Here is a 23,338-nt window from a genome sequence, read left to right on the forward strand (position 1 = left end):
CGCGCGCGCGCGAGCTTCAAACGCTCGAGCGCACTCGCCCAACCGAGGGGCCGGTGAGTAACTGGTGCCAACCCCCGAGGGAATGTCAAATAAATTCCCTCTACCCCCACCCCGGATATATTTTTAGCTGTAAAGTTGTACTGATCTTAAATATATATTTTTTTTAATTTTCATCTAGATCAAGAAGCATTCGCGCCTGGGAGCCTCAGTTCTCTGGATAACATTTTGTCCCCGGATGATCTGGGAGCTTCATGCCCGCAAATTGGTTGTCACCACCCCCCCCCCCCCCAGTTTCCTGCATTGACAGTGTTCACCTTGGCTGTAAAGCACTTTGAGACGCCTTGAGGCCGTGAAAGGTGCTCCAGACGTGGGGAAATATTAGGCAAGTGGGGACTAATAGGATAACTCTTTCAGGGAACGAGTAAAGACACAGTATGCCCTATGGCCTCGCGCTGTATGATTTTATATGATGAGGGTGGGGGGCATGGTACATATTGGCCACCCTCCCTTTACCTCAGTACAATTAAAGCTCCACACTGCATTTGCTATCCTGCTGACCAGCAATTACTTGGATGAAGAACATTAAAACCTTTTTCACATTAACAGGACGATGCCACTGGATCTAAAAATATCTGATGTAATCTGGAGGGCCTTTGTTAGCCTTTACCGAGTTCACTTAACCCTGTTGCAAGAGAAACTTGCATGAGAGGCAGAACACAGAAGGGGACATAATTCATCCCCAACAAGAAGAAGGCCTGTTGGGGAATTTCACTGCCAGTGACTCATTTCAAGCAGCCACAGGGCATTTGTGCAGTAACATCTGTGGTCAGTGAAATCGTGCAACTGCCATTCTTTTTAAAAGAGCTGAGAAATTGATCCAGTTTGACATGAGAGCAAGGTGGTGGCAGCATGATGGGACCATTCAGTTTCATCATGTTATTGGATAAGTTAAATTGCAAGTTCTAATATCGGGCACCCACATATCATTGCATATCCCTTATCATTGTCCCCTCCATGTTTCCTCACCAAAGAGCAGAATTTACTGAATGCACACATTTAAAGAAACGTTCATGTGAATGGCCCATTTCCGGAAGTTGCCATGATGCATTGATCCTCAGGGGTTCTGCCCTCTTTAAACTCTTCAAGGAAGATAGTAAAATAAGAGAATGGTTTGTGGATGACAAAGCATAATCCTGCTAACATTGATAATGCTCCTTTGAAGATTTGCAATAACAGCAGCTGTGGAGCATTCAAACTTGTCACATGCATCTAACAGTGTGATCTTTGAGAAGACCATCTAGTCTTAAAGGGTGCTTTTCCTGCATTAATATATGAGGTGGAACTTTGCAATATGCTCCAAATCATACATCCTGCAGCTAGGTATGGCCTTCACAGCTTTGCCATCCAAAAATATGTGGACATTGAAAACCTTGGGGAAGTAGCCTTAGCTGTTTTAGAAGCAGAGCAACATGGAACAGAATGTTCAGAGGACTCCGCAGTGACAGCTGCAAGAAGAATTTTAACTCATTTTATCAGTGAAAGAGTCTCACCTGTTTAGATAAGTTTAACCATTTAATCATTACCATTACTGCTTTGCCCCACTCTCACAAAAATTATATCTGTTTCAACTCAGTACCCATCCTAGAACATTACATCAGTCCCCTTTGGTCCAATATGACAATGCACGTTTAAGTCAAAAACAGACACACAATCTTTCTCAAAAGCAATTCAAAAGTGAGCACGAGCTGTTCTATTCCTTCATCATGTTTTGCTTATCCTGGGTGTGAAAATATGCCTTGTTTTCTCCTGTTATAGTGCTTCTCTTAGGTGCAGTCTAAGGGTTGGTGTCATGAGAGGTGATTGTCTACTCGGGTTCAAAAAGCTTCATGGGATCAGGATATCCCCTTGTTCCTGCAAGGGAGGCAATGCCAGTTGCTACTCTCAAACTTCTACCGGGCAGCTTAGTCTTATTTCACATGTCACAGGCTATAAAATATTTTGTGAAAGGGAAATCATATTTAACCAGTTGACTGGATTTCTTTGAGGAAGTAACAAGTGCTGTGGATGTACTGTACTTGGGTTTTCATAAGGTGCCACATCAAAGGTTATTGTGGAAAATAAAAACTTATGATATTGGGGTAATGTATTGACATGGATAGAAGATTGTTTGGCTAACAGATAGCAGAGAGTAAGTATAAATAGGTATTTTTGAGGTTAGCAAGATGTAATGAGTGCTGTGCCACAGGGATCAGTGCTGGGACCTCTTTACAATTTATATAAGTGACTTGAATGAACGGATGGATGTAATGGTTGTGAAATTTACTGATGACATAAAAATATGTAGGAAAGTTGTCAAAAGGAGATAAAGAGGCTACACAGGAACATAGATAGGTTAGGTGAGTGAGCAAAGATCTAGCAAATGGAGTATAATGTGGGCAAATATGAAATTGCCCAATTGGTCAGGAAGGGTAAAAGAGAAGCAATTATCTAAATGGGGAGAGATTGCAGAGCTTGAAATGCAGAGGGTGTCTCAGTGCATGAATTGCAAAGGCTAGTATGCAGATGCAGGAAGTAATTAGGAAAGCTAATAGAATGGGCGAGGGAATTGAATATAAAAGAAGGGAGGTTAGGCTTCAATTGTATAGAACACTAGTGCAACCTCATCTGGAGTAGTGTGTACAGTATTGGTCATCTTATTTAAGGAAGTAAATGTATTGGAAGCAGTTCACAGAAATTTTAAGCTTTTGAAAATGAATGAAAATCGCTTATTGTCACGAGTAGGCTTCAATGAAGTTACTGTGAAAAGCCCCTAGTCGCCACATTCCGGCGCCTGTCCGGGGAGGCTGGTACGGGAATCGAACTGTGCTGCTGGCCTGCTTGGTCTGCTTTAAAAGCCAGCGATTTAGCTGAGTGAGCTAAACCAGCCCCTTATCCACCTTATCCACCGGCGTTTAGAAGAAGAGGTGGAGGTGACTTGACTGAAATATATAAAATCCTTGACAGGATGGATGTGGAGAGGATGTTTCTTGTAAAAAATATGGAACTAGAAGTCAGTGTTTAAAATCAGTGTTTGAAACGGAGATGAGACAACATTTCTTCTCTCAAAGGGTCGTGGGTCTTTGGAATTCTCTTCCTGAAAAGGTGGTAGAAGCAGAGTCTTTGAATATTTTTTAAACACCTCATGGATACCCAATTTTCAGTTGCTAGGTATATCAAAATCTATCCCATTCGTTACATTTGTAGTGCCACACAACATGATGGACAACATCATCAAAGTGAAAACAGGACTTAGCTTCCACAAGAACTTTGCGGTGGTCACTCATACTAATACTGTCATGGACAGATGTATGTGTGATAGGTAGATTGGTGAGAACATGGTCAAGTAGGTTTTTTCCTCTTTCTGATTCTCTCGCCACCTGCCACAGACCCACTCTATCAGGTATATTCTTGAGGACTCAGAATGGTCAGTAGTGGTGGTACCAAGTCACTCTTGCTTTTGCATGCCCTGTTTACATCTTTGTAAGTTTCTGCCAAGGTCTCATTTTCTTAGGTGAGCTATCTATGGTATATCCCTAACAATTACCTCAATCTTTCAATATATCGGGTACTTATGGCTGCAGCCCAGTTAATTTAATCACTTCCAGCTTTTTTAAAAGCACGCCAAACAAATTTCCACACGTTCTAACAGAGTGCTCAGATGTTACACAGGAGCTGCACTACTGGAATGCCAATGGGTATTTAAACTAGTTGACCTTGTGCTCTCTGGTAGGATCTGCACTGCAGATGGAATTGCCCCTCTGTGACCCAGGATTAATATAAATGATCCTGTGAATTTTCAGGGTGTTTCTGCTTCTTCGTGTAAATCTTACATTGTCATTTGGTCAGACCTGCATCGAAATGTGCTCATAGTAACCATCCTTTTAAATCAGTAATGAAACCTCAAGAGGGAGCAGATTTGTTCAATTTATTGTTCTACCACTACCAAAGGTGACTCAGCAGTGTAAAGCAAATGTAGTATTGTATTATACTTGTGTTCAATGACAGTTTCAAGCACATGCTCGCTTGCTCCATGATTATTCTGGCTCCTCATTCATATTTCTTATCACTTCAACTACTTGTGCTATGACAAAGCCAACTTAATAATTGTAACCATGTCATATTATTCATATTCCTTCTGTATTTTGTGGAAGAGACAGAGTCTGGGCAAAGGGGGTGCAAAAGAAGAGATAAATATTATCGTGACTCATGAGAATCACTGTTTCAGTTTTAGAGATTATTATTGATTTTTATTGTCTGTGATCCTTTTGATTTTAAAACCACAATTTAATGCAGAACAATTTAAGTTTATGTGACTTAATTAAGTTGAGGAAGTATCAGAAATTACAACAGTTCTCATATGAACATTGATAGTGTGTTGATAGTTTTTGTTTACACCAGTTAAAATATTACTAATCAATTTAAATTTTGTTACTATTTTCCTGTAGTTTCACATTACTTTTGTATGTGTTTCTAATGCTAAGTAGTAAACTAGATTTTGTTGTTATGCTTTTCCATGCAGTGAAATAAAATGTCTGAGAAACTGAAACAGTGCAGGGAGGACCTAGCAGCAGCTCTGGACCGAGCTCTGGAGGACAACATTGTATCTCCCGTGTTCTCTTCAGACTCCGAGTGGCTTGAGTCAGGAAGGTTACTGCAACCAAACACTGGTGCATTCATTAACCATCCCATTGCTAGAATGTATCCATCTTTCAATTCGCCACATCTTACACAGCCAGTTCTGCAAGTATTCTCTGAGAGAGGACCATATTACTGTGTGCCTGCAGAACTTGCCTTGATGGATTGCAATAATATTTCATTTAAAGTAAAGCGGCTTGTTTTTGGAAATGCGGAAAGCTTTGTTGTAAATGCTAATGTTCCAGTGCCTGATGGTCCCTTTGAGAATGGGTGTGAGAACACAGATAACTTTACACAAGAATACATCAGGTACTGAATAGCTAATCTAGGAATTGTGTAAGTTTCCAACATTGATTATACATCTTCCCTTTTAATAGTCCTCAGATGCAGGAAGATGTCTCAAAACACTTTACAAAACAGAGGAAAAGGGATAGAATGGGGAAAGGGCAGTAAACAAATGCCTAGGATAGGAAATAGAAGGTTTTTGAAATCAAGGAGGAGGACAACAATGTGGAAGGAACTGAATAGACTTGGTTAGAAAGCTCTGGCGGGTACATTTGCAATAAATAAGTTGTTGCCCGGGATAGACTGGAGAGACAAGAGGTTAGAAGTCCTGTATTAAAGGACCAAGGTGAGCTTGTAAGAGTGAAGTGAGGTGGTGCCACGAAGAGATTGAAAACAAGGGAATTTTGAAATTAACATACTGAAACATGACGACTCTTATCAAACTTTGAAAGTACAGTGGTTCTATGGAATGTTGGTCTTTTCTTTCCCGAAGAACACAAGGTGTAATGCTGTGCAGTAGTTCAGTTTCTCAAAAAATCGAGATGGGAAGAGAACCATTAAAACATTAGGGCTTTCAAACCTTAAAGTGATGAAGGTATGAACTAGGGTTTCCGCAATGGAAGAAAAAGATGTGGGCAATGTCATGGACATAGAATAAAGCAATCTTCATAAAGTAACAGATGATTGAAAGGAGGTGAGTGTGGAGTCAAGCACAATGCCAAGGTCCCACCTTCTGAAAGTAGACAGTTGAAATGGCAGTAAGATAAGTAGATTGAGTCAAGGCCAAGAAGCACAGATAATAGGATTACCTTGATTATGATGATATTCAGCAAAAGGAGTTTTTGGCTCATGCAGGTCCTGATATCAGTCAGGCATTTTGGAAGTATGGCAATAACTTTTAGGTCCATGGAGGAGACAGTAAAGTAGAGCTCCGAGTCATCAACATAAATGTGAAAGCTGCTTCCATATTTCCAGATATCTCTGAAGGGTAGCATGTGGTTAGTAAAAAGAGAGGAACGAGCACTAGAAGCACTAGTGGTCACTGTGAGCTAGGAGGCAAAGCCACTGGCAACAATGGAGAACCCATGGTAAATAAGAGTGAAACTAGAAAAGAGCAGTGTCTTGGTGGTGGACCAAGGAGAGAAGTCAAAGAGGATGGACTGGCCAATGATGAGAAAGGCAGCAGAATTTCAAGGGGATAAAGAAAGTCATGCAATTATCTTTGCACACAAGATATTTGGCTGTATTTTGACAGCTCTGAACTTACGAACGTACAATATAGGAGCAGGAAAAGGCTATTTAGCTGTTTGAGCCTGCTCTGCATTCAATGAGATAATGACTATTATTTTACTTCAATAACATTTTCCAGGACTATCCCCTGTTGCTCGAGGTTTTCCCTGTATAGAAATCCATCAATCCCAGTCGTGAGAATGCTCAATGACTGACCCCTGCAGACCTCTGGGGCAGAGAATTCCAAAGATCCGCAATCCATCACCCTCTGAGTAAAACAATTCCTCCTTATTTCAGTTCTAACTGGTTTGTCCCTTATTCTGAGACTGTGTCTCTTGATTCAAGAATACCCAGCCAAGTAAAACACGGTTTCTGCACCTAACCTGTCTAGCTGTGTAAGAATTTTGTATGTTTGAATGAGACAACATCTGATTCTTCTGAACTCCAGTGAATAAAGGCGCAATCTATTTAATCTATCCTTATAGGACAAATCGTCCATTCAAGAAATTAATTTAGTGAACTTTTGTTGCACTTCCTCTATGGCAAGTATGGGCGGCACGTAGCACATTGGTTAGCACTGTTGCTTCATAGCATCAGGGTCCCAGGTTCGATTTCCGGCTTGGGTTACTGTCCGTGTGGAGTCTGCATGTTCTCCCTGTGTCTGCGTGGGTTTCCTCCGGGCACTCCGGTTCCTCCCACAAGTTATGGAAAACATGCTTGTTAGGTGAATTGGACATTCTGAATTCTCCCTCAGAGTACACGAATAGGCGCCAGAGTGTGCACAGCGACTAGGAGATTTTCACAGTAACTTCATTGCAGTGTTAATGTACACCTACTTGTGACACTAATAAAGATTATTATATAATCTTTCCTTTGGTAAGGAGACCAAAACTGCACACACAAATCCAGGTGCAGTCTCACCAGGGTCTTTACAATTGCAGTAAGGCATCTTTACCCAATATTCAAATCATCTTGTAATAAAGGCCAACATATCATTTGCCTTCTTCATTGCTTAAAGTACCTGCATGTTAGCTTTCAGTGACTCATGAACAAGGACACATAAGTCGCTTCCAAGCCTCTCACCATTTAAAAAAATCTGCAGTTTTGTATTTCCTACTAAAGCAGAAACCTCACATTTCTCCAAATTTTATCAAAACCTTGCTGAAAATCTAAATATATCAGATCCACTGGTTCCCCTTATCTAATATGCTAGTTACATTCTCACAAAACTCCAACAGATTTGTTAAAAATGATTTCCCTCTCATAGATCCATGTTGACTCTACCCAATCCTACCATTATTTTCCAAGTGTCCTGTATCACATTCTTTATTAAGAATTGAGCATTTACCCCACTACTAATGTCAGGCTATCAGGTCTGTAGTTCCCAGTTTTCTCTCTCCCTCATAAACAGTGGGGTTGCATTTGCCACCTTTCTAATCTGCAGGAAGCATTCCAGAATCTTTAGAATTTTGAAAGATGATCACCAATGAAGCCATTCAACATTCTGGGCTGCAGATCATTAGATCCAGAGGATTTATGTACTTTAATTCCCTTAATTTCTGTAGTACTAGTTAGTTTTACTAATATTAATATCTTGCAGTTCGTTGTTTACAATAGTCCCTTGATTCACTTATTTTTAGGAGATTTTTAGTATTTTCTTCTGTGAAGACAGACACAAAGTACTTGTTTAGTTTCTCTGTCATTTCCTTACTTCTCTTTACAAATTCACCTGACTTCACTTGCAATGGATCCACATTTGTTTTTGCTATAGAATCTTTTACAGTCTGTTTTTATGTTTTTCGTTAGTTTACTCTCATTTTCCAGTTTCTCCTTCTTAACCTTTTTTGGTTCTCCTTTGCAGAATTCTAAAATGCTCCCAATTCTTCGGCTTTCATGTACAATTTCATGTACCTCTTCCTTTGAGCTAATGGAATCTTTGATTTCTTTCATTACCCATGATTGGAACACTTTCCTTACTGGGTTTTGTGTCTAGAGAATATAATTATGTTGTAAACCATGTATTAATGATTTAAATGTTAGCCAGTTCCTGTCATGCCTTTTAACATAGTTTCCCAGTATACCATAGCCAATTTGTTTCTCATACCTTCATAGTTTCCTTTGTTTAGACTTAAAACCCTTGTTTCTTATTGAACTACATCACTTTCAAACTTCATGTAAAATACTATCATATTATGATCATTCTTTCCTAAAGGCACATTTACAATAAGATTATGATTTAGCCCCTTTTCACTGCACAATACTAGATATAACAATAGCTCCCTAGTTGGTTCCTCAATGTATTGTTCTAGAAAACCACATTGCATGCATTGCAATAATTCATCATCCACAATATTAGCACTAATTTTTGTTTATTTAGTCTATAGGTACGTTGAAATTGCTCATGATTTACCTCATGGCACTAAGAACCCCGGGGTTCAATCCCAGCCCTGGGTCACTGTCCTTGTGGAGTTTGCACATTTTCCCCATGTCTGCATGGATCTCACTCCCACAACCCAAGGATGTGCAAGGTAGGTGGATTGGTCACGCTAAATTGCTCCTTAATTGGACAAAATAAAATGAATTGGGTACTTTAAATTCATCAAAAAAGAAATTGCCCATGATTACTATTGTTATACAAACCTCTAATTTCTTGATTTATACTGTGACTTATATTACCATTACTGTATGGTGGCGTATAAACAATCCCCACCAATACTTTCTGCCCCCTGCTGTTTTCTTAGTTCCAATCAAACTGATTGTATATCTTGATCTTTCGAACTAGATAATTTCTCACTGCAGTACTAATACCCTCTTTAATTAACAAAGCTACCCACCACCATTTCCCATCTTCCTGTCCTTCATGAATATCACATATTTTGGATATTCAGGTCCCACCTTTTGTTTCCTTGTAGCCATGTCTCTGTAATGACTATCAGGTCATACAAAAGATTTTCTATTTGAGTTGTCAATTCATATGTTTTATTTCTAATGCTGCAGGCATTCAGATAGAGAGTGATTATTTCAGGTTTTGTTTTTACTGTTTTTGTAAACTCTAGCCCTATCTGCCGGCACATTCTTAGGTTTTCAATCACTGTCCCTTCCTACCATATTTTGATTATCATTACCTTTATTGCTACCTTGATCTATTGCCCTGTCGTTTCCTTATAATTTATTCAATCATCCCTTCCCCCTCTAGTTAGTTTAAAGTCCTCTCTACTTCTTTAGTTAAACCAGTATCTTTAAAAACATTACTGCAGCAATCATACACACACTAACCCAGGTTTTTAACCATTACTGCATCATATATAATACAATATATACCTTAAATTCCTAATTCATCACAATTGGTACCTATATGGAGTACAACCACTGCATCCTGTCCCTCCTGCTGCAAGTTCCTCTCCAGCCCTGAAGATACCCAAACCCTGGCACCCAAACCCTGGCACCATCTGGGCTTACGCACTCAACAGCAGCGCACAGTATAGTATCTATCCCCCTAACTATACTGTTTCCTATAATTATTACATTTTTCTTTGCTCCCTCCACTTAAATGGCATCCTTCTTCATGTTGTCATGGTCAGTCCGTTCATCCACCTTGCAATGCTTCTTTTCGTCCACACAGGTATAAAGCACCTCACACCTTTTGGACAAGGAGGAGGCTAAGCCTCCTGCAGCACTAAATGCTGGTTCCCCTTCCCTGCCTGACTAACAGTCACATCCTCCTGTCCTGACCACTGACCAACACTGAGATTCTACCTAACCTAAGCCTCCTGGAACAAAGTGTCTAGATAATTCACTCCCTCCCTAACACCTCACAATGTCCACAACTCAGACTCCAGCTCAGCAACTCAGAGCCAAAGTTGCCTAAACTGCAAGCACTTCCTGCAGAAATGGTTGTCTAGGATTACAATGCATTTCACAGATTCCCACATGCAGCAATCTCAGCACACCAGCAGCCTGGTATTTTCTGTCCAACCTTATTTATTTAATCAATTAGTTAATATTTACACAAGTAATAGAAAGTTCACTTGGAGACAAGGAAAGAAATTCACCAACCACAGGAGGCTGAAGAAAAAGTAGAAAAAGGGAGAGCCTCTTTCCCCTTGGGCACGATATTCCCACCGGAAAATTCCCACTTGAACCAAATTCCCCAATTTCTCACTCAGGCATAATCTGGTGCCGACACGCCCCTTTCTGAATAATTCCTCTTGCCAGGGTAAAAGCGGAGCTGACTTCACTCTGACAAACGATAGGACCCTATAAGCAGCATTTTGTCGGGGCCACCATCGAATTGAAGATGAAAAACCCTCCTCTCCCGTAGAGCTGCTGTCCAACCAGAAGATTGGCAACTCTGCAGCCTTGGCAGCAATGCAGCTAGCGGTGGTCTCCGTTAAGTCTACAGAACAAGGGAGGGGTCACCTCAGTGCCTCAAAAGCTTGTAGAATTCCTGAGAATGGCAACATATGAGCAATGGACTTTAATGCAGAGTGCAGTAGACCTTTAATTTTTATTCTGTAAATTAAGACTTGCATTTTGCAATGTATTATAATTATTTGTTTGCTGAAATGATCATAACTGTGAAATCATTTTATTATTTTATACTTTATTTTAGTTTTAATGTATAACTATACTTGTTTTATTTGTAATAGTATCACAGTTCAGCAACTGCAGTCATGATGATTTTTCAATAAACCTATTCAATCTATCCAAGCCAGCACCCACAAGCAATCCCTGATAATCAGACTTGCAATGTTTGCAACTCAGGCAGGGGGGGGCAGCCACCACATGGACCAAGGAGCATCCATCAAGGAAAGCACATCCCTACCCCAGAAAACCAGCAAAGAGTCTACCGGGAAGCAGTTTACCTGGAATTCTTTCCATATGGGCATTGGGCCCTCTGATACAGGCTATATTCCCATGGCAGTGGGAAGTGGCTTTTTTGTTTAATTTAGAGTATCCAATTATTTCTTTCCCAATTTTGGGGCAATTTACCTAACCTGCAAATCTATGGGTTGTGAGGGTGAATCCCACGCAGACACAGGGAGAATGTGCAAACTCCACACGGACAGTGACTCAGGGCCGGGATCGAACCCAGGTCCTCAGTGCTGTAGGCAGCAGTGCTAACCACTGCGCCACTGTGCTGCCCCCAGGAAGTGACTTTTAATTGAGCACTCAAGTGCCACTGTGCCACTAATGTTCCCACCATTGGTAATATGCTATGATGGAAGAAAGACATCAGGCTCCCCTCCTGAAGCCTTTCCGTTGCTATGTTGCCAGCATGTCCACCTCATAGCCTGTCTCCAAAGAGCTGGGAAAATTCAGCCTGCTTTTTGTGATCTTAATTAGTGCAGTCTCAGTGCTGTGGGCAAGGCAGAAACCAAATTTTAGGAACTCAAATTATTATTTTTCTTATATTTTATTTTAAATTTTAAAAAATTGCATTTCCCTTTTCTCAAGTCCTTCACAAGAAACCAACAATTATACCTGTCTAGAAGCACAGGAAAATAGTTCTCCGAGCAATTCATGTGAAGAACTGACAAAAAATCTTCTGGAAGTTATAGGTAATATTTGTTTATTGCAGAACTGCTGCATTATTTAAGTTACATGCATTGAAATTATTTAAATATTGTTTGTTTTGTGCTCACCAGATGATGCTGCCATTCCTAAGCCCACTTCAACACCCATTGACATGAGAGTATCTCCACTGGTGGAGAGTGCACTGGGATGTTGTGATGCTGCCTCCTCAGATGTTTCCTCCTCCTCTGAGGTGCAAAATACTTTCACCAGCATGGCTGCTGCTTTATCTTCTAATTGACTTGTGAGAGACGAGCAATGTGTGGGAATTGTGCATTCCAGCACCTCCTTCTGACTACCCTTCAACTGGAGCTCCCTGGAGTTCAATGATGAGCACAAGAGCACTAGTTATTGCTCACTTGAAGGGTTAATGACCTCTTCCATTAGGCTACTCACTGTCCCGGGGCTCCACATCTGCCCTGCTTCCTAGCTGTCTAGTTACAATACCTTCTCTTCTGTCAATCAGTACAGTGAGAAATGGCAGACCTCCTCCAATCTGTTGCCTTTCTCTGCTGCTATGTGCTCTCTTCTGCAATCACAGAAATTCATATTGTCACTTATCCCCCCAGCCATGCCATTCTAGAGTACCCAATTTTTTTTTTTCCCCAATTAGGGGCAATTTAGCGGGGCCAATTCACCTACCCTGCACATCTTTTTGGTTTGTGGGGGTGAGACCCACGCAGGCATGGAAGGAATGTGCAAACTCCATATGGACAGTGACCCAGAGCCGGGATTGAATCTGGGTCCTCAGCGCCATGAGGCAGCAGTGCTAACCACAGCGCTACTGTGCCGCCCGCCACTAACCCATGTTTTTATTTAATAAACATTTTACTAAGTTATTTTTTGGCATTATTACAACACAATAAACAATGTACATGAAACTATAAACATGCGCAAAAGTGCAAAAGCCGTCTCCCTCCCTAACAGGTCCCACCTTTATTAACCCCCTACTCTAAGCTAAACTAAGCCCCCCCCCCCCCCCCCCACTTCTGCTGACAATTAATTTTCCACGAAGAAGTCGACGAACGGTTGCCACCTCCGGGCGAACCCTAACAGGGACCCTCTCAAGGCAAACTTGATTTTCTCCAAACAGAGAAAGCTAGCCATGTCCGATAGCCAGGTCTCCGATTTCGGGGGCTTTGAGTCCCTCCAAGCTAATAGTATCCGTCTCCGTGCTACCAGGAAAGCAAAGGCTAGAACGTCTGCCTCCTGGATTCCTGGGTCTTCCGACACGCCGAAAATCGCCACCTCTGGACTCAGCGCCACCCTTGTTTTTAGCACTGCGGACATGACATCTGCAAACCCCTGCGAAAATCCCCTAAGCTTCGGACATGCCCAGAACATGTGGACATGGTTCGCTGGTCCTCCAGCACGTTTTGCACACCTGTCTTCCATCCCAAAGAATCTGCTTATCCGGGCCACTGTCATGTGAGCCAGGTGAACGACCTTAAATTGTATCAGGCTGAGCCTGGCACATGTTGCGTATGCGTTGACTCTACTCAACGCGTCCATCCATAGACCATCCTCTATCACTCCTCCCAGCTCCTCCTCCCACTTTCGCTTCAGCTCCTCGGTCTGCGTCTCAGTAACCCATGTTGATGGAAGGTCCATCATTGCACCACAGGGTTGCCTGCTGCATTGTCATCCAGTGTCAATCATGTAGTGGAAAACTCTGACAGACCAGAGTTCTCCACTGAGAGGTTTCTATTCATTTGACAGTGGACACTGGTACCTGGCGTTATGGGCCAGGGTTTAGAGAACCCCAAAGCGTATCATGGAGTTCACCTGACCCACAACTTTTAATAGATTGTGGTATGGGGAGCACACGGCCCACTGTACAGGTGTGGTACAGCAGAAATGGAAAAGTATTTTTTAAAGCAAAAGAATGTTTATTCTGTGAACTCAAGTTAACCTTTTCAAAACATACAGTGAACATCTTAGCAACCATCAATTCAAATACAAACCCCAAAGAATACAATACTAAGTAATCCTTAATAACTTCCCAAACAACATCCAGAAGACAAAATAAACACCTTTTAACAGAAGCACATTAGGTTTACATTCACTACTGAGAACATTTATAATTCTGAATTCACCAAATGATCAAGAGATAGTCTTTTGATGGCAGAGAGAACAGCAGTACACCTGCATGGTCTGGCTTCAGCTCCAACACTGAAAACGAAACTAAAACACACCCTACAGCAAACAACCTAAAACGAAAATAAAAAGCTGACAGACAGCCCAGCTCCGCCCACACTCTAACATCACTGATAAACACCCATTTCTTAAAGGTATGTTTCTTAAACACCCATTTCTTAAAGATACTCTCACATTACACCTCCCCCCAAGAAAAAAAAATAAACCATCAACTTCAAGATGGTTTCATTTTTCACCTTTTCACTAACCTTTAACAAATGCATACAGTAAATATACTTTTTCGTTTTAAAAAAAACACACGCAAACAGGTATATTTTTCTTCTTCCTCCAACTGAAATCCTTCTCGATTAATAGTCTCTTTGAACAAGAAGGTCTCTGCACGATCCATCCATTTCTCTACGCCGTGGCATTTCTCTTTAAAGTCAGATATTTTAGTTCAATCTGATCACAGAGTCCCTTGTAATTCTCCAACACAAGAGCATTGGTTATCACAGCTTTTAGGCCGGCAAATGCCTGTTGAAAGTCCGCTGTCCATTGAAATTTTCGATGTTTCTTCAGCAAGTCCATCAGTGGAGCAACCACGCTATAAAAAATTTTCACCAATGCTCGATCAAATCCACTCATGCCAAGAAATCACATTTTTTCCCTCTGCCTTGAGGGTATCAGAAACACCTCAATAACTGTTGTTTTCACATCCCGTGGGACCATTTAACCCTGTCCGATTGTATGGCCAAGGAATGTGACTTGGGCTTTTCCAAATTCACTTTTGGCTAGGTTTATCACCACACCAGCCTCCTGAAATCGATCTAATAACTCCATCAGATGTTTCAAATGTTCTGTCCATATCTGGCTGAAAATTACCAGATCATCGATGTGTATACCGCACAATTGGGTAATCCTGAAACGACTTTGTTAGTTATCCGTTGAAATGTGGCTGGTGCATTTTTGATGCCAAATGGCATAACCTTGAATTGGTATATACCATCTGGAGTCACAAAAGCTGAAATCTCCTTCGCCCTTTCGGATAAAGGTACCTGCCAGTAACCTTTAAGTAAATCCAGTTTGGAAATAAAAGCTGATTGTCCCACTTTCTCAATGCAATCTTCCAAATGTGGGATAGGATAAGAGTCCGTTCTTGTAACTGCATTAACCTTTCTATAGTACATACACAACCGTTGGGTACCGTCACTATGGGTGAGCTCCATTGGCTGCAACCCACTTCAATTATGCCATTTTTAAGTATACTCTCAATCTCTTTGTTAATCTGTGCCAATTTTAAAGGGTTAAGTCTATATGGATGTTGTTTGATTGGAACAGCATTTCCCACATCTACATCATGTATAGCCATTTTAGTACTTCCAAATTTATCTCAACAAACTTGCCCACGTGATATCAATAAATCAAGTCAGTTTGTTTTTCCTCTGGAAGGTAACTCAACAATTTATCCAATTTTTTAAGAACATCCTTGTTTTTCAATTTAATTTGAGGTATGTCAAATTCGCAGCCATCTGTATTTGGTTCATCACTTTGCGTTAAAATCATCAAAACCTCCTCCTTTTTCTCTCCTTCCCTTTAAAAGTACCTTTTAAGCATATTTACATGACACACTCGGTGAATCTTCCTTCTATCTGCTGTTTTTACCACATAATTCACTTCACTTAATTTCCTTTCAATCTGATAAGGTCCACAAAACAGAAGGAGCCATTCGGCCTATCGTGTCTGCAACCTAGCTAGTCTCATTCCCCAGCCCTATCTTCGTAGTTCTCTAAATTTATCACTTTCAAATATATATACAGCTCTCTTTTGAAACCCCTTATGGAATCCACCATTCTCCAAGGCAGCATTCCAAACATTCCAAACCCTACAACTCTCTGAAGTTTCTCCTCATCTCACTCACAGCTCTCTTGCTGACCATCTTGAAATTGTGACCCCTAGTCACTGACATACCAACTAGTGGAAACGGAATATCCATCTTTACCCTGTCAAAATTGTTCAGAATTTTGAACACCTCTTAACTGTCTCTGCTCCAAGAAGAACAAGCCCAATTTCTCCAATCTTTCCTTGTATTTAAAATTCCTCATTCGTGGTATCATTCTAGTAAATCTCCTCTGCACTCTCTCCAGGGTTTCCTTAAATAAAGTGCCCAGAACTGAACACAATACTCCAAATGTGGTCTGACCAATGATTTGTAGAGGTATAGCATCACCTGATTGCTTTTATACTCTATGCTTCTTTATAAACCCAAGGATGCTATTAACCTTCTTAACAACTATTTCAACTTGTCTGGCCACCTTCAGAGAATTATGTACTCCCCTCAAAGTTATGCCATTGAGCCTATATTGTCTCCCCATGTTTCTTCTACCAAAATGCATTATCTCATATTTCGCTGTATTGAAGTTCATCTGCCAGGTGTCTGCCCATTTGGTCAACTTGTCAATGTCCCTCTGAAGTCAATCAGTGTTATCTTCACAATTTACTATTCCCCTAGCTTAGTATCATCTGCAAATTTAGAGATTTTGCCCCTAAACACCCACTTCTAAATCATTTATATAAATCAGTAAAAGCAAGGATCACAACATTGAGCACTGGGAAACATTACTTTCACCTCGTCTCCAGTCTGAGAAATGCCCATCTATACCATTCCTCTGTTTCCTATCCCTTAGCCAACTTCTAATCCATGCTGCCAAGGATTCATCAATCGCAAACATTTTGAATTTGCTAACCAACCTGCCATACGTGTCAACCTACTCCCTAACGCCTGAAACTGGTCCTGCAAGACTTCAAAACTGCACCCCCCCCCCCCCCCCCCCCCCATGTTGTTGGTTTACACATGAACGACAACCTCTGGTTGTCACCCTACCCTCTCTTTCCAGAAGTTTGTCCAGTTAATCCGTTATGTCCTGAACCCTTGCGCCCGGGAGGCAACAGACTATACGGGACTCACGATCTAGGCTGCAAGCTACTGTCTATCCCTCAAACTATTGAGTCACCCACTACTACCACTTTTCTAATTTGCCTACCAGCCTCTCTCTCTTTTCTCAGAGTAGCCTCAGGCACCATGGTACTATGGTTTTCCCCCCAGTCATCTATGCCTGATTCAGTCATGTTGCTAACTTCATAGGCATCTGAAATTTCATACCTGTTAGACAACTCCAAGGAGTCCTGGGTTTCCTGAACCTACTGTCTCTTCTCTTTTCGGCAAATGGTCACCTAGTCTCCTGTCATCCCTACACTCCTCCTTGTTTGCCTATCAATCTCTGGTATGACTGTTCCAGAAACCTCTCCCTCTTCTATGGTGAGCAGTGAAGAGAGTCGCTGGTCCAAATCAGCCACATGTTGATTAAGGACTGCTATCCTCTGGCACTTCTTGCAGGTATGATTGTTCCGAATGTCTTGTGGATCCATAACCTCCCACATCTCGCATGCCACACACATCACAAGCTCTCCAAGAGACTCTGCCATCTTTACTGATCAAGATGATGCACACTGTTGAGGCTCTGCTGTTTCTAAGCTACAAAATTCTACCTCAAAATCTTTTACCCCTCTGCACCATTAACACAATCATTATCTCGGTTTATATTAAGATAACTAAAGGCACCCCATTATCACTACTCTATTGTTTTTGCACCTCTTTGTAATGTCCCTCCAAATGTGTTTCTCTACCTTTCCTACTAATTGGTGGCCTATAGAATACACCTAGTAGTGTTTGGTACCGTTATTGTTTGTGCGCTCTCACCGAATAGATTCTGTTCTTGACCTCCCCAAGATTTAGTGGCTCAGTAGTACCACCACAGACCGAGCTGGCCGGGTCCTTAAGGACATAGCTGCTATACTTTCACTGCAGCAGGTGGTGAGGGAACCAACAGGAGGGAAAAACATACCAGACCTCATCCTCACCAATCTGCCTGCTGCAGATTCATCTGTCCATAATAGTATCGGTAGAAGTGACCACCTCACAGTCCTTGTGGAGACTACATCCTGTCTTCACATTGAGCATACCCTCCATCGCGTTATGTAACACTACCATCGTGCTAAATGAGCTAGACTTCAAACAGATCTAGCAACTCATGACTGGGCATCCATAAGACCCTGTGAGCCATCAGCAGCTGCAGAATTGTATTTAACCACAATCTGTGACCTCATGGTCTGGCATATCCCCCACTCTACCATTACCACCAAGCCAAAGGATCAACCCTGGTTCAATGAAGAGTGCAGGAGAGCATGCCAGAAGCAACATTAGACATACTGAAAAATGAGGCATCAACCTGGTGAAGCTACAACACAGGATTACTTGTGTGCCAAACAGCATAAGCAGCAAGTAATAAACAGAGCTATGCGATTGCACAACAAACACATCAGTCCTGCCATATCTAGCCGTGAATGGTGTTGGATAATTAAACAACTCACTGCTGGAGGAGGCTCCACAAATATCCCCATCCTCAATGATGGAGGAGCCTAGCACATATGTGCAAAAGGCAAGGCTGAGGCATTCGCAACAATATTCAGCTAGAATATTCAGCCAGGAGATGATCCATCTCGGTCTCCTCCGGAGGTCGCCAGCATCACAGATGTCAGTCTTCAGCCAATAGGATTCACTCCATGTGATATCAAAAAACAGTTGAAGGCACTGGATACTGCAAAGGTTATGGGCCCTGACAATATCCCGGCAATAGTACTGAAGATTTGTGCTCCAAAACTGGTCGCACCCCTAGCCAAGCTGTTCCAGTACAGCTACAATGCTGGCATCTACCCTGCAATGTGGAAAATTGCCCAGGCGTGTACTGTACACAAGGAACAGGGCAAATCCAACCCAGCCAATTACCGCCCGATCAGTCTAATCTCCATCATCAGCAAAGTGATGGAAGAAGTCATCAACAGTGCTATCAAGCGGCACTTACTCAGCAATAACCTGCTCACAGATGCTCAGTTTGGGTTCCGCCAGGGTCACTCAGCTCCTAACCTCATTACAGCCTTGGTTCAAACATGGTCAAAAGAGCTGAATGCCAGAGCTGAGGTGAGAGTGACTGCCCTTGACATCAAGGCAGCAGTTGACCGAGTATTGATGGCATCAAGGAGCCCTAGCTAGTGTAGGGTAGATGCCCTAGCTAAACCGGAGTCAATAGGAATCAGGGGGAAAACTCTCCATTGGTTGGAGTCATACCTGGCACAAAGGAAGATGGTTGTGGTGATTGGAGGTCAATCATCACAGCTCCAGGACATCACTGCAGGAGTTCTTCAGGGTAGTGTCCTAAGTCCAACCATCTTCAGTTGCTTCATCAATGACCTCCCTTCCATCATAAGGTCAGAAGTGGGGATGTGCGCTGATGATTGCACAACATTCAGCACCCATTCATGACTCCTCAGATAATGAAGCAGTCCATGCCCAAATGCAGCAAGACCTGGACAATATCCAATCTAGGGGCTGTTTAGCACAGGGCAAAATCGCTGGTTTTGAAAGCAGGCCAGCAGCACGGTTCGATTCCTGTAACAGCCTCCCCGAACAGGCGTCGGAGTGTGGCGACTAGGGGCTTTTCACTGTAACTTAATTGAAGCCTACTCATGACAATAAGCGATTTTCATTTTCATTTCATCTTGGGCTGACAAGTGGGAAGTTACATTTGTGCCACACAAGTGCCAGGCAATGACCACCTCCTACAAGAGAGGATTTAACCACCACCCCTTGACATTCAATGGCATTACCATCACTGAATCTCCTACAATCAACACCTTGGTGGTTACCATTGATCAGAAACTGAACTGGACTAGCCATATTAATACTGTGGCTACCAGGGCAGGTCAAAGGCACAGAATACTATAGCAAGTAACTCACCTCCTGACCCCCAAAGCCTGTCCACTATCTACAAGGCACAAGTCAGGAATGTAAAGGATATTCTCCACTTGTCTGGATGAGTGCAGTTCCAACAACACTCAAGAAGCTCAACACCATCCAGGACAAAGCAGCCCACTTGATTGCTCCTCCTTCCACAAAAATTCAAACCTTCCACCAAAATGCACTGCAGTAACTCACCAAGGTTCCTTAGACAGCACCTTCCAAACCCATGACCACTACAATCTAGAAGGACAAGAGCAGCAGATAACTGGGAACCTCACCACGTGGGTTTCCCCTCCAAGTAACTCACCAACCTGACTTGGAAATATATCGCCGTTCCTTCACTGTTGCTGGGGCAACATCCTGAAACACCCTCCCTAACAGCACCGTGGATATACCTACACCTCAAGGACTGCAGCGGTTCAAGAAGGCAACTCACCACCACCTTCTGAAGGGCAACTAGGGATGGACAAGGGGCAGCATGGTGGCACAGTGGTTAGAACTTCTGCCTGTGGCGCTGAGGACCTGGGTTCAAATCCCGGCCCTGGGTCACTGTCATGTGGAGTTTCACCCCCACAACCCAAAGATGTGCAGGGTAGGTGGATTGGCCATGCTAAATTGCCCCTTAATTGGGAAAAAATAATTGGGTACTCTAAAAAAAATTTAAAACTAGGGCTGGGCAATAAATGCTGACCTAACCAGTGAGAAAAAAAATTATTTTTTTTTAAATCAGCTCTTGCATGTACTAAAATAGACTACTTAATCAGTACTGCCACCTCTCCTCCTTTCATTCCTCCCATATCTTGCCTAATTACCTGGTATTCATGATTATTTAGTACTGAATCCTTCCCTTTTTTAGTGCAAAACCTTTCATATAGCCATGACATCATATTCCCAGGTGATCTACACTTGCATCCCAATCCGCACTCTGTGCATTTACGTATATGTACTGTAAACTGTTATAACCTGCCTGCTTACCACTGGCTGGGGACTAATGACAATCCCACAATCCTATGGGAGTATGAGCTTCCCCAATGAGGGGGTGGAGAAATCATTAGCAGACGCCCTGCATAAATAGAGCTGGCCAGTTTGGAACCAGCAGAGAGAGGAGTGAGCAGTAAGGCTCTGTTGAAGTGCCAAGCTATATGATTTGTATTGGTTCTACCTCCCAAGAAGTGGTCCCAATGTCCAAGGAATCTAAAGCCCTTATTCCTGCACCATTTCCCCAGCTATGCAATCATCTTCTATCCACTTAATTTTATACTCACGGATACATAGCACTGGGACTAATCTGAAGATTACTACCTTTCAGGTCCTGCTTTCTTGTCACCTTCCTAGGTCCCCAAACCTTGCCTCTGCAGGACATCATTCACCTTTCTACCTATATTGTTGGTATTATTATGGACCACAACCATTAGCTGTTCATCCTCCTCCTCTCAAAGTGCTATGCAGCTACTTAATGACATCTTTAACCTGGCAGCAGAGAGCTATCATAACACCCTTCATTTGCATCTGTAGGAGCAGAAACACCTGTCTTTTCTCCCAACAGTACAATCTCCTAATTCTATCCATTTCCCAACCTTCCTCCTGCCCCTGTACAACTGAGATAGATAGTTGTGGACTTGACACTGGCTGCATTTCCCTGATGAATCGTCACTCTCACCATGAATACTAGTTGGAGAGCAAGATGCATTCTGGAGACTTTCTTAACTACCTGCCTTGTTTCACTTTGACTGCCTGGCAGTCACCCATTTGTTCTCTGCTAGCATAGCCGCAATCAGCGGAGTGACAACATCCAGAAACATGCAGTCCACATAGTTCTCAACCTTGTGGTTACCGTGCAATGACCCCAGCTGCTGTTACTCAAGCTCTGAAACCCTGCATGAGCTCCTCCAGTGAATGACACGTGCTTAATAAGAGGTTATCCAGGGCCTGCGTCCTGGTGTTCTCACATGGAACAGAATGTGTATTGCCTGGACTGAGATGTCCTGCCATGACTTTATCTGTTTATTAGTTATGTAAACTAAACAGTAATAAATTAACAACTTAATGTTTAATTTTGAAAGCTTCAACGTTTAGTCTTGGAACAGTACATCCGCTCTACCTCTGTTCCCTTAAGTCAACTTAATGTTTAATTTTGAAAGCTTCAACGTTTAGTCTTGGAACAGTACATCCGCTCTACCTCTGTTCAATTAAGACAACTTAATGTTTAATTTTTAAAGCTTCAACATTTAGTCTTGGAACAGTACATCCACTCTACCTCTGTTCCATTAAGACAACTTCCAACCTTCCCTAAGTTTCTAATAATTACTTTAGCTTACATCTAATTGTTCTATCCATACTAACCTGTATTAACAAATCAAACAATAAAATCTTTTCACTTTAAGTTTGAATTATATGTTTTAATTAAACCACTGTTTTCTGGTACAACAAATATGATTGTCCCACCTTGAAAATACTTATTGGTTTACAGATATTTAAGTAGGCAGCTTTGATTACTTTATTTTACAATTGTTCTACCATATTTAACTAATGCCTTATATTTTAAGAAAGCACCAGTATTCGAACACTTGAAGCCTTGGCAGGAAAGCTGGAACCTTTAAGCGAATCCTGTCTATCTCCCTCTCAATCTGCTGGGTCAGTATCTGCAGAAGACACTCTGGCCCTATTCTTTGCAGATCCACCCTATAGCCCAATAAAAAAAGAACCACACATTGGGAAATACAGAGTCTCAGATGATGACAACTTGATTAATATTGTCTTGGACATGGAGGAGGATTACAACTTGTTGAAAAAGTTATAGATCGATAGATATAAATATATAAAGTGACTGGTTAAAAGGAACACCAAATGCTGAGCATGGTCTGGAAGTTAGGAGAGACTATTTCAAATTGTCTTCCAGTTGGGATTCTTTCTCAGCCTTTTACAGGAGCACGGAAATCAACTGAAAATGCCAAATGAATTGCAGAAGCAATTACTTTTTTAAAAATGTTTTTTTGGACAACTGGCCTGGCGAATGTTGGAGTGAGGATATTAAAAATGATTATTACCATTCTGCTCTTGACTAATGCTCTGCCTGTGAGAATCAACAAATCAAAAATACCTAAGTACAGTCGCAATTCCGTTCTGTGTTTGGCATTCAGGATGAAACAGAAGACATACATTTGGTTCCAATCCCTTTATGGAGTGAGAGCTGTGATTTCCTGTCTTATGTACAGAAGGTCATTGCCAACCCACACTGATGATTTACACAACTCTGGAAGGATAACTAGGGACCGTCTCAAGTCATTCAGAAGTCCCTTACTATTTTATGTTGTCCAGTTACATGAGGTAAGCGAGAAGGCGCAGTTTTCAACACAAGTAGTCCGAGCTCAGTATGATAACGGACACTCCCCTATATTTAAAAACATGGACAAATGTATTAAATACACTATATATAAAAGGTCATGTAATATTGCAAATATGTAAAACAGTTGCATATGCGAAATGAATAGTTTTGTGGAATAAAAAGTGTTGCTTACACATGTTGGATCTTATGATGTCATTTCCCAAGCACAGAATTAATTCCTAGCCGGGAAACACATGTTC

The 23,338-nt window shown here is 41.8% G+C and overlaps 1 protein-coding gene across 5 annotated transcripts; it reads left to right on the forward strand.

The window, feature by feature from the left end:
- The first annotated feature begins 9 nt into the window (after nt 1–9).
- On the forward strand, nt 10–23,249 carry LOC119973840 (uncharacterized protein C3orf62 homolog). Of its 5 annotated transcripts, XM_038812313.1 has the most exons (6): nt 10–53; nt 179–1,380; nt 4,559–4,983; nt 11,647–11,750; nt 11,838–11,956; nt 22,300–22,386. In XM_038812313.1, exons 3-6 carry the CDS (start codon nt 4,568–4,570, stop codon nt 22,351–22,353), a joined length of 693 nt encoding a protein of 230 aa, XP_038668241.1. In that variant the 5' UTR covers nt 10–53; nt 179–1,380; nt 4,559–4,567; the 3' UTR covers nt 22,354–22,386. The 5 variants fall into 5 exon arrangements, with proteins under 5 accessions (XP_038668241.1, XP_038668237.1, XP_038668239.1 ...); XM_038812309.1 differs by lacking the exon at nt 11,838–11,956 and having other exon boundaries at nt 22,300–23,249; XM_038812311.1 differs by lacking the exon at nt 11,838–11,956 and having other exon boundaries at nt 179–825; nt 22,300–23,249.
- Nucleotides 23,250–23,338: the final 89 nt, after the last annotated feature.

This window comes from Scyliorhinus canicula, chromosome 11 (genome assembly GCF_902713615.1).
Source record: "Scyliorhinus canicula chromosome 11, sScyCan1.1, whole genome shotgun sequence".
NCBI classification, from domain to species: domain Eukaryota; kingdom Metazoa; phylum Chordata; class Chondrichthyes; order Carcharhiniformes; family Scyliorhinidae; genus Scyliorhinus; species Scyliorhinus canicula.

Bases quoted from the DNA above. Each gene is read 5' to 3' on its own strand.
- LOC119973840 (XM_038812309.1), top strand. From the start codon at position 4,568: ATGTCTGAGAAACTGAAACAGTGCAGGGAGGACCTAGCAGCAGCTCTG. The intron at 4,984-11,646 runs GTACTGAATAGC...CCTTTTCTCAAG, and splicing joins TTTACACAAGAATACATCAG to TCCTTCACAAGAAACCAACA. The intron at 11,751-22,299 runs GTAATATTTGTT...TTATATTTTAAG, and splicing joins AAATCTTCTGGAAGTTATAG to AAAGCACCAGTATTCGAACA.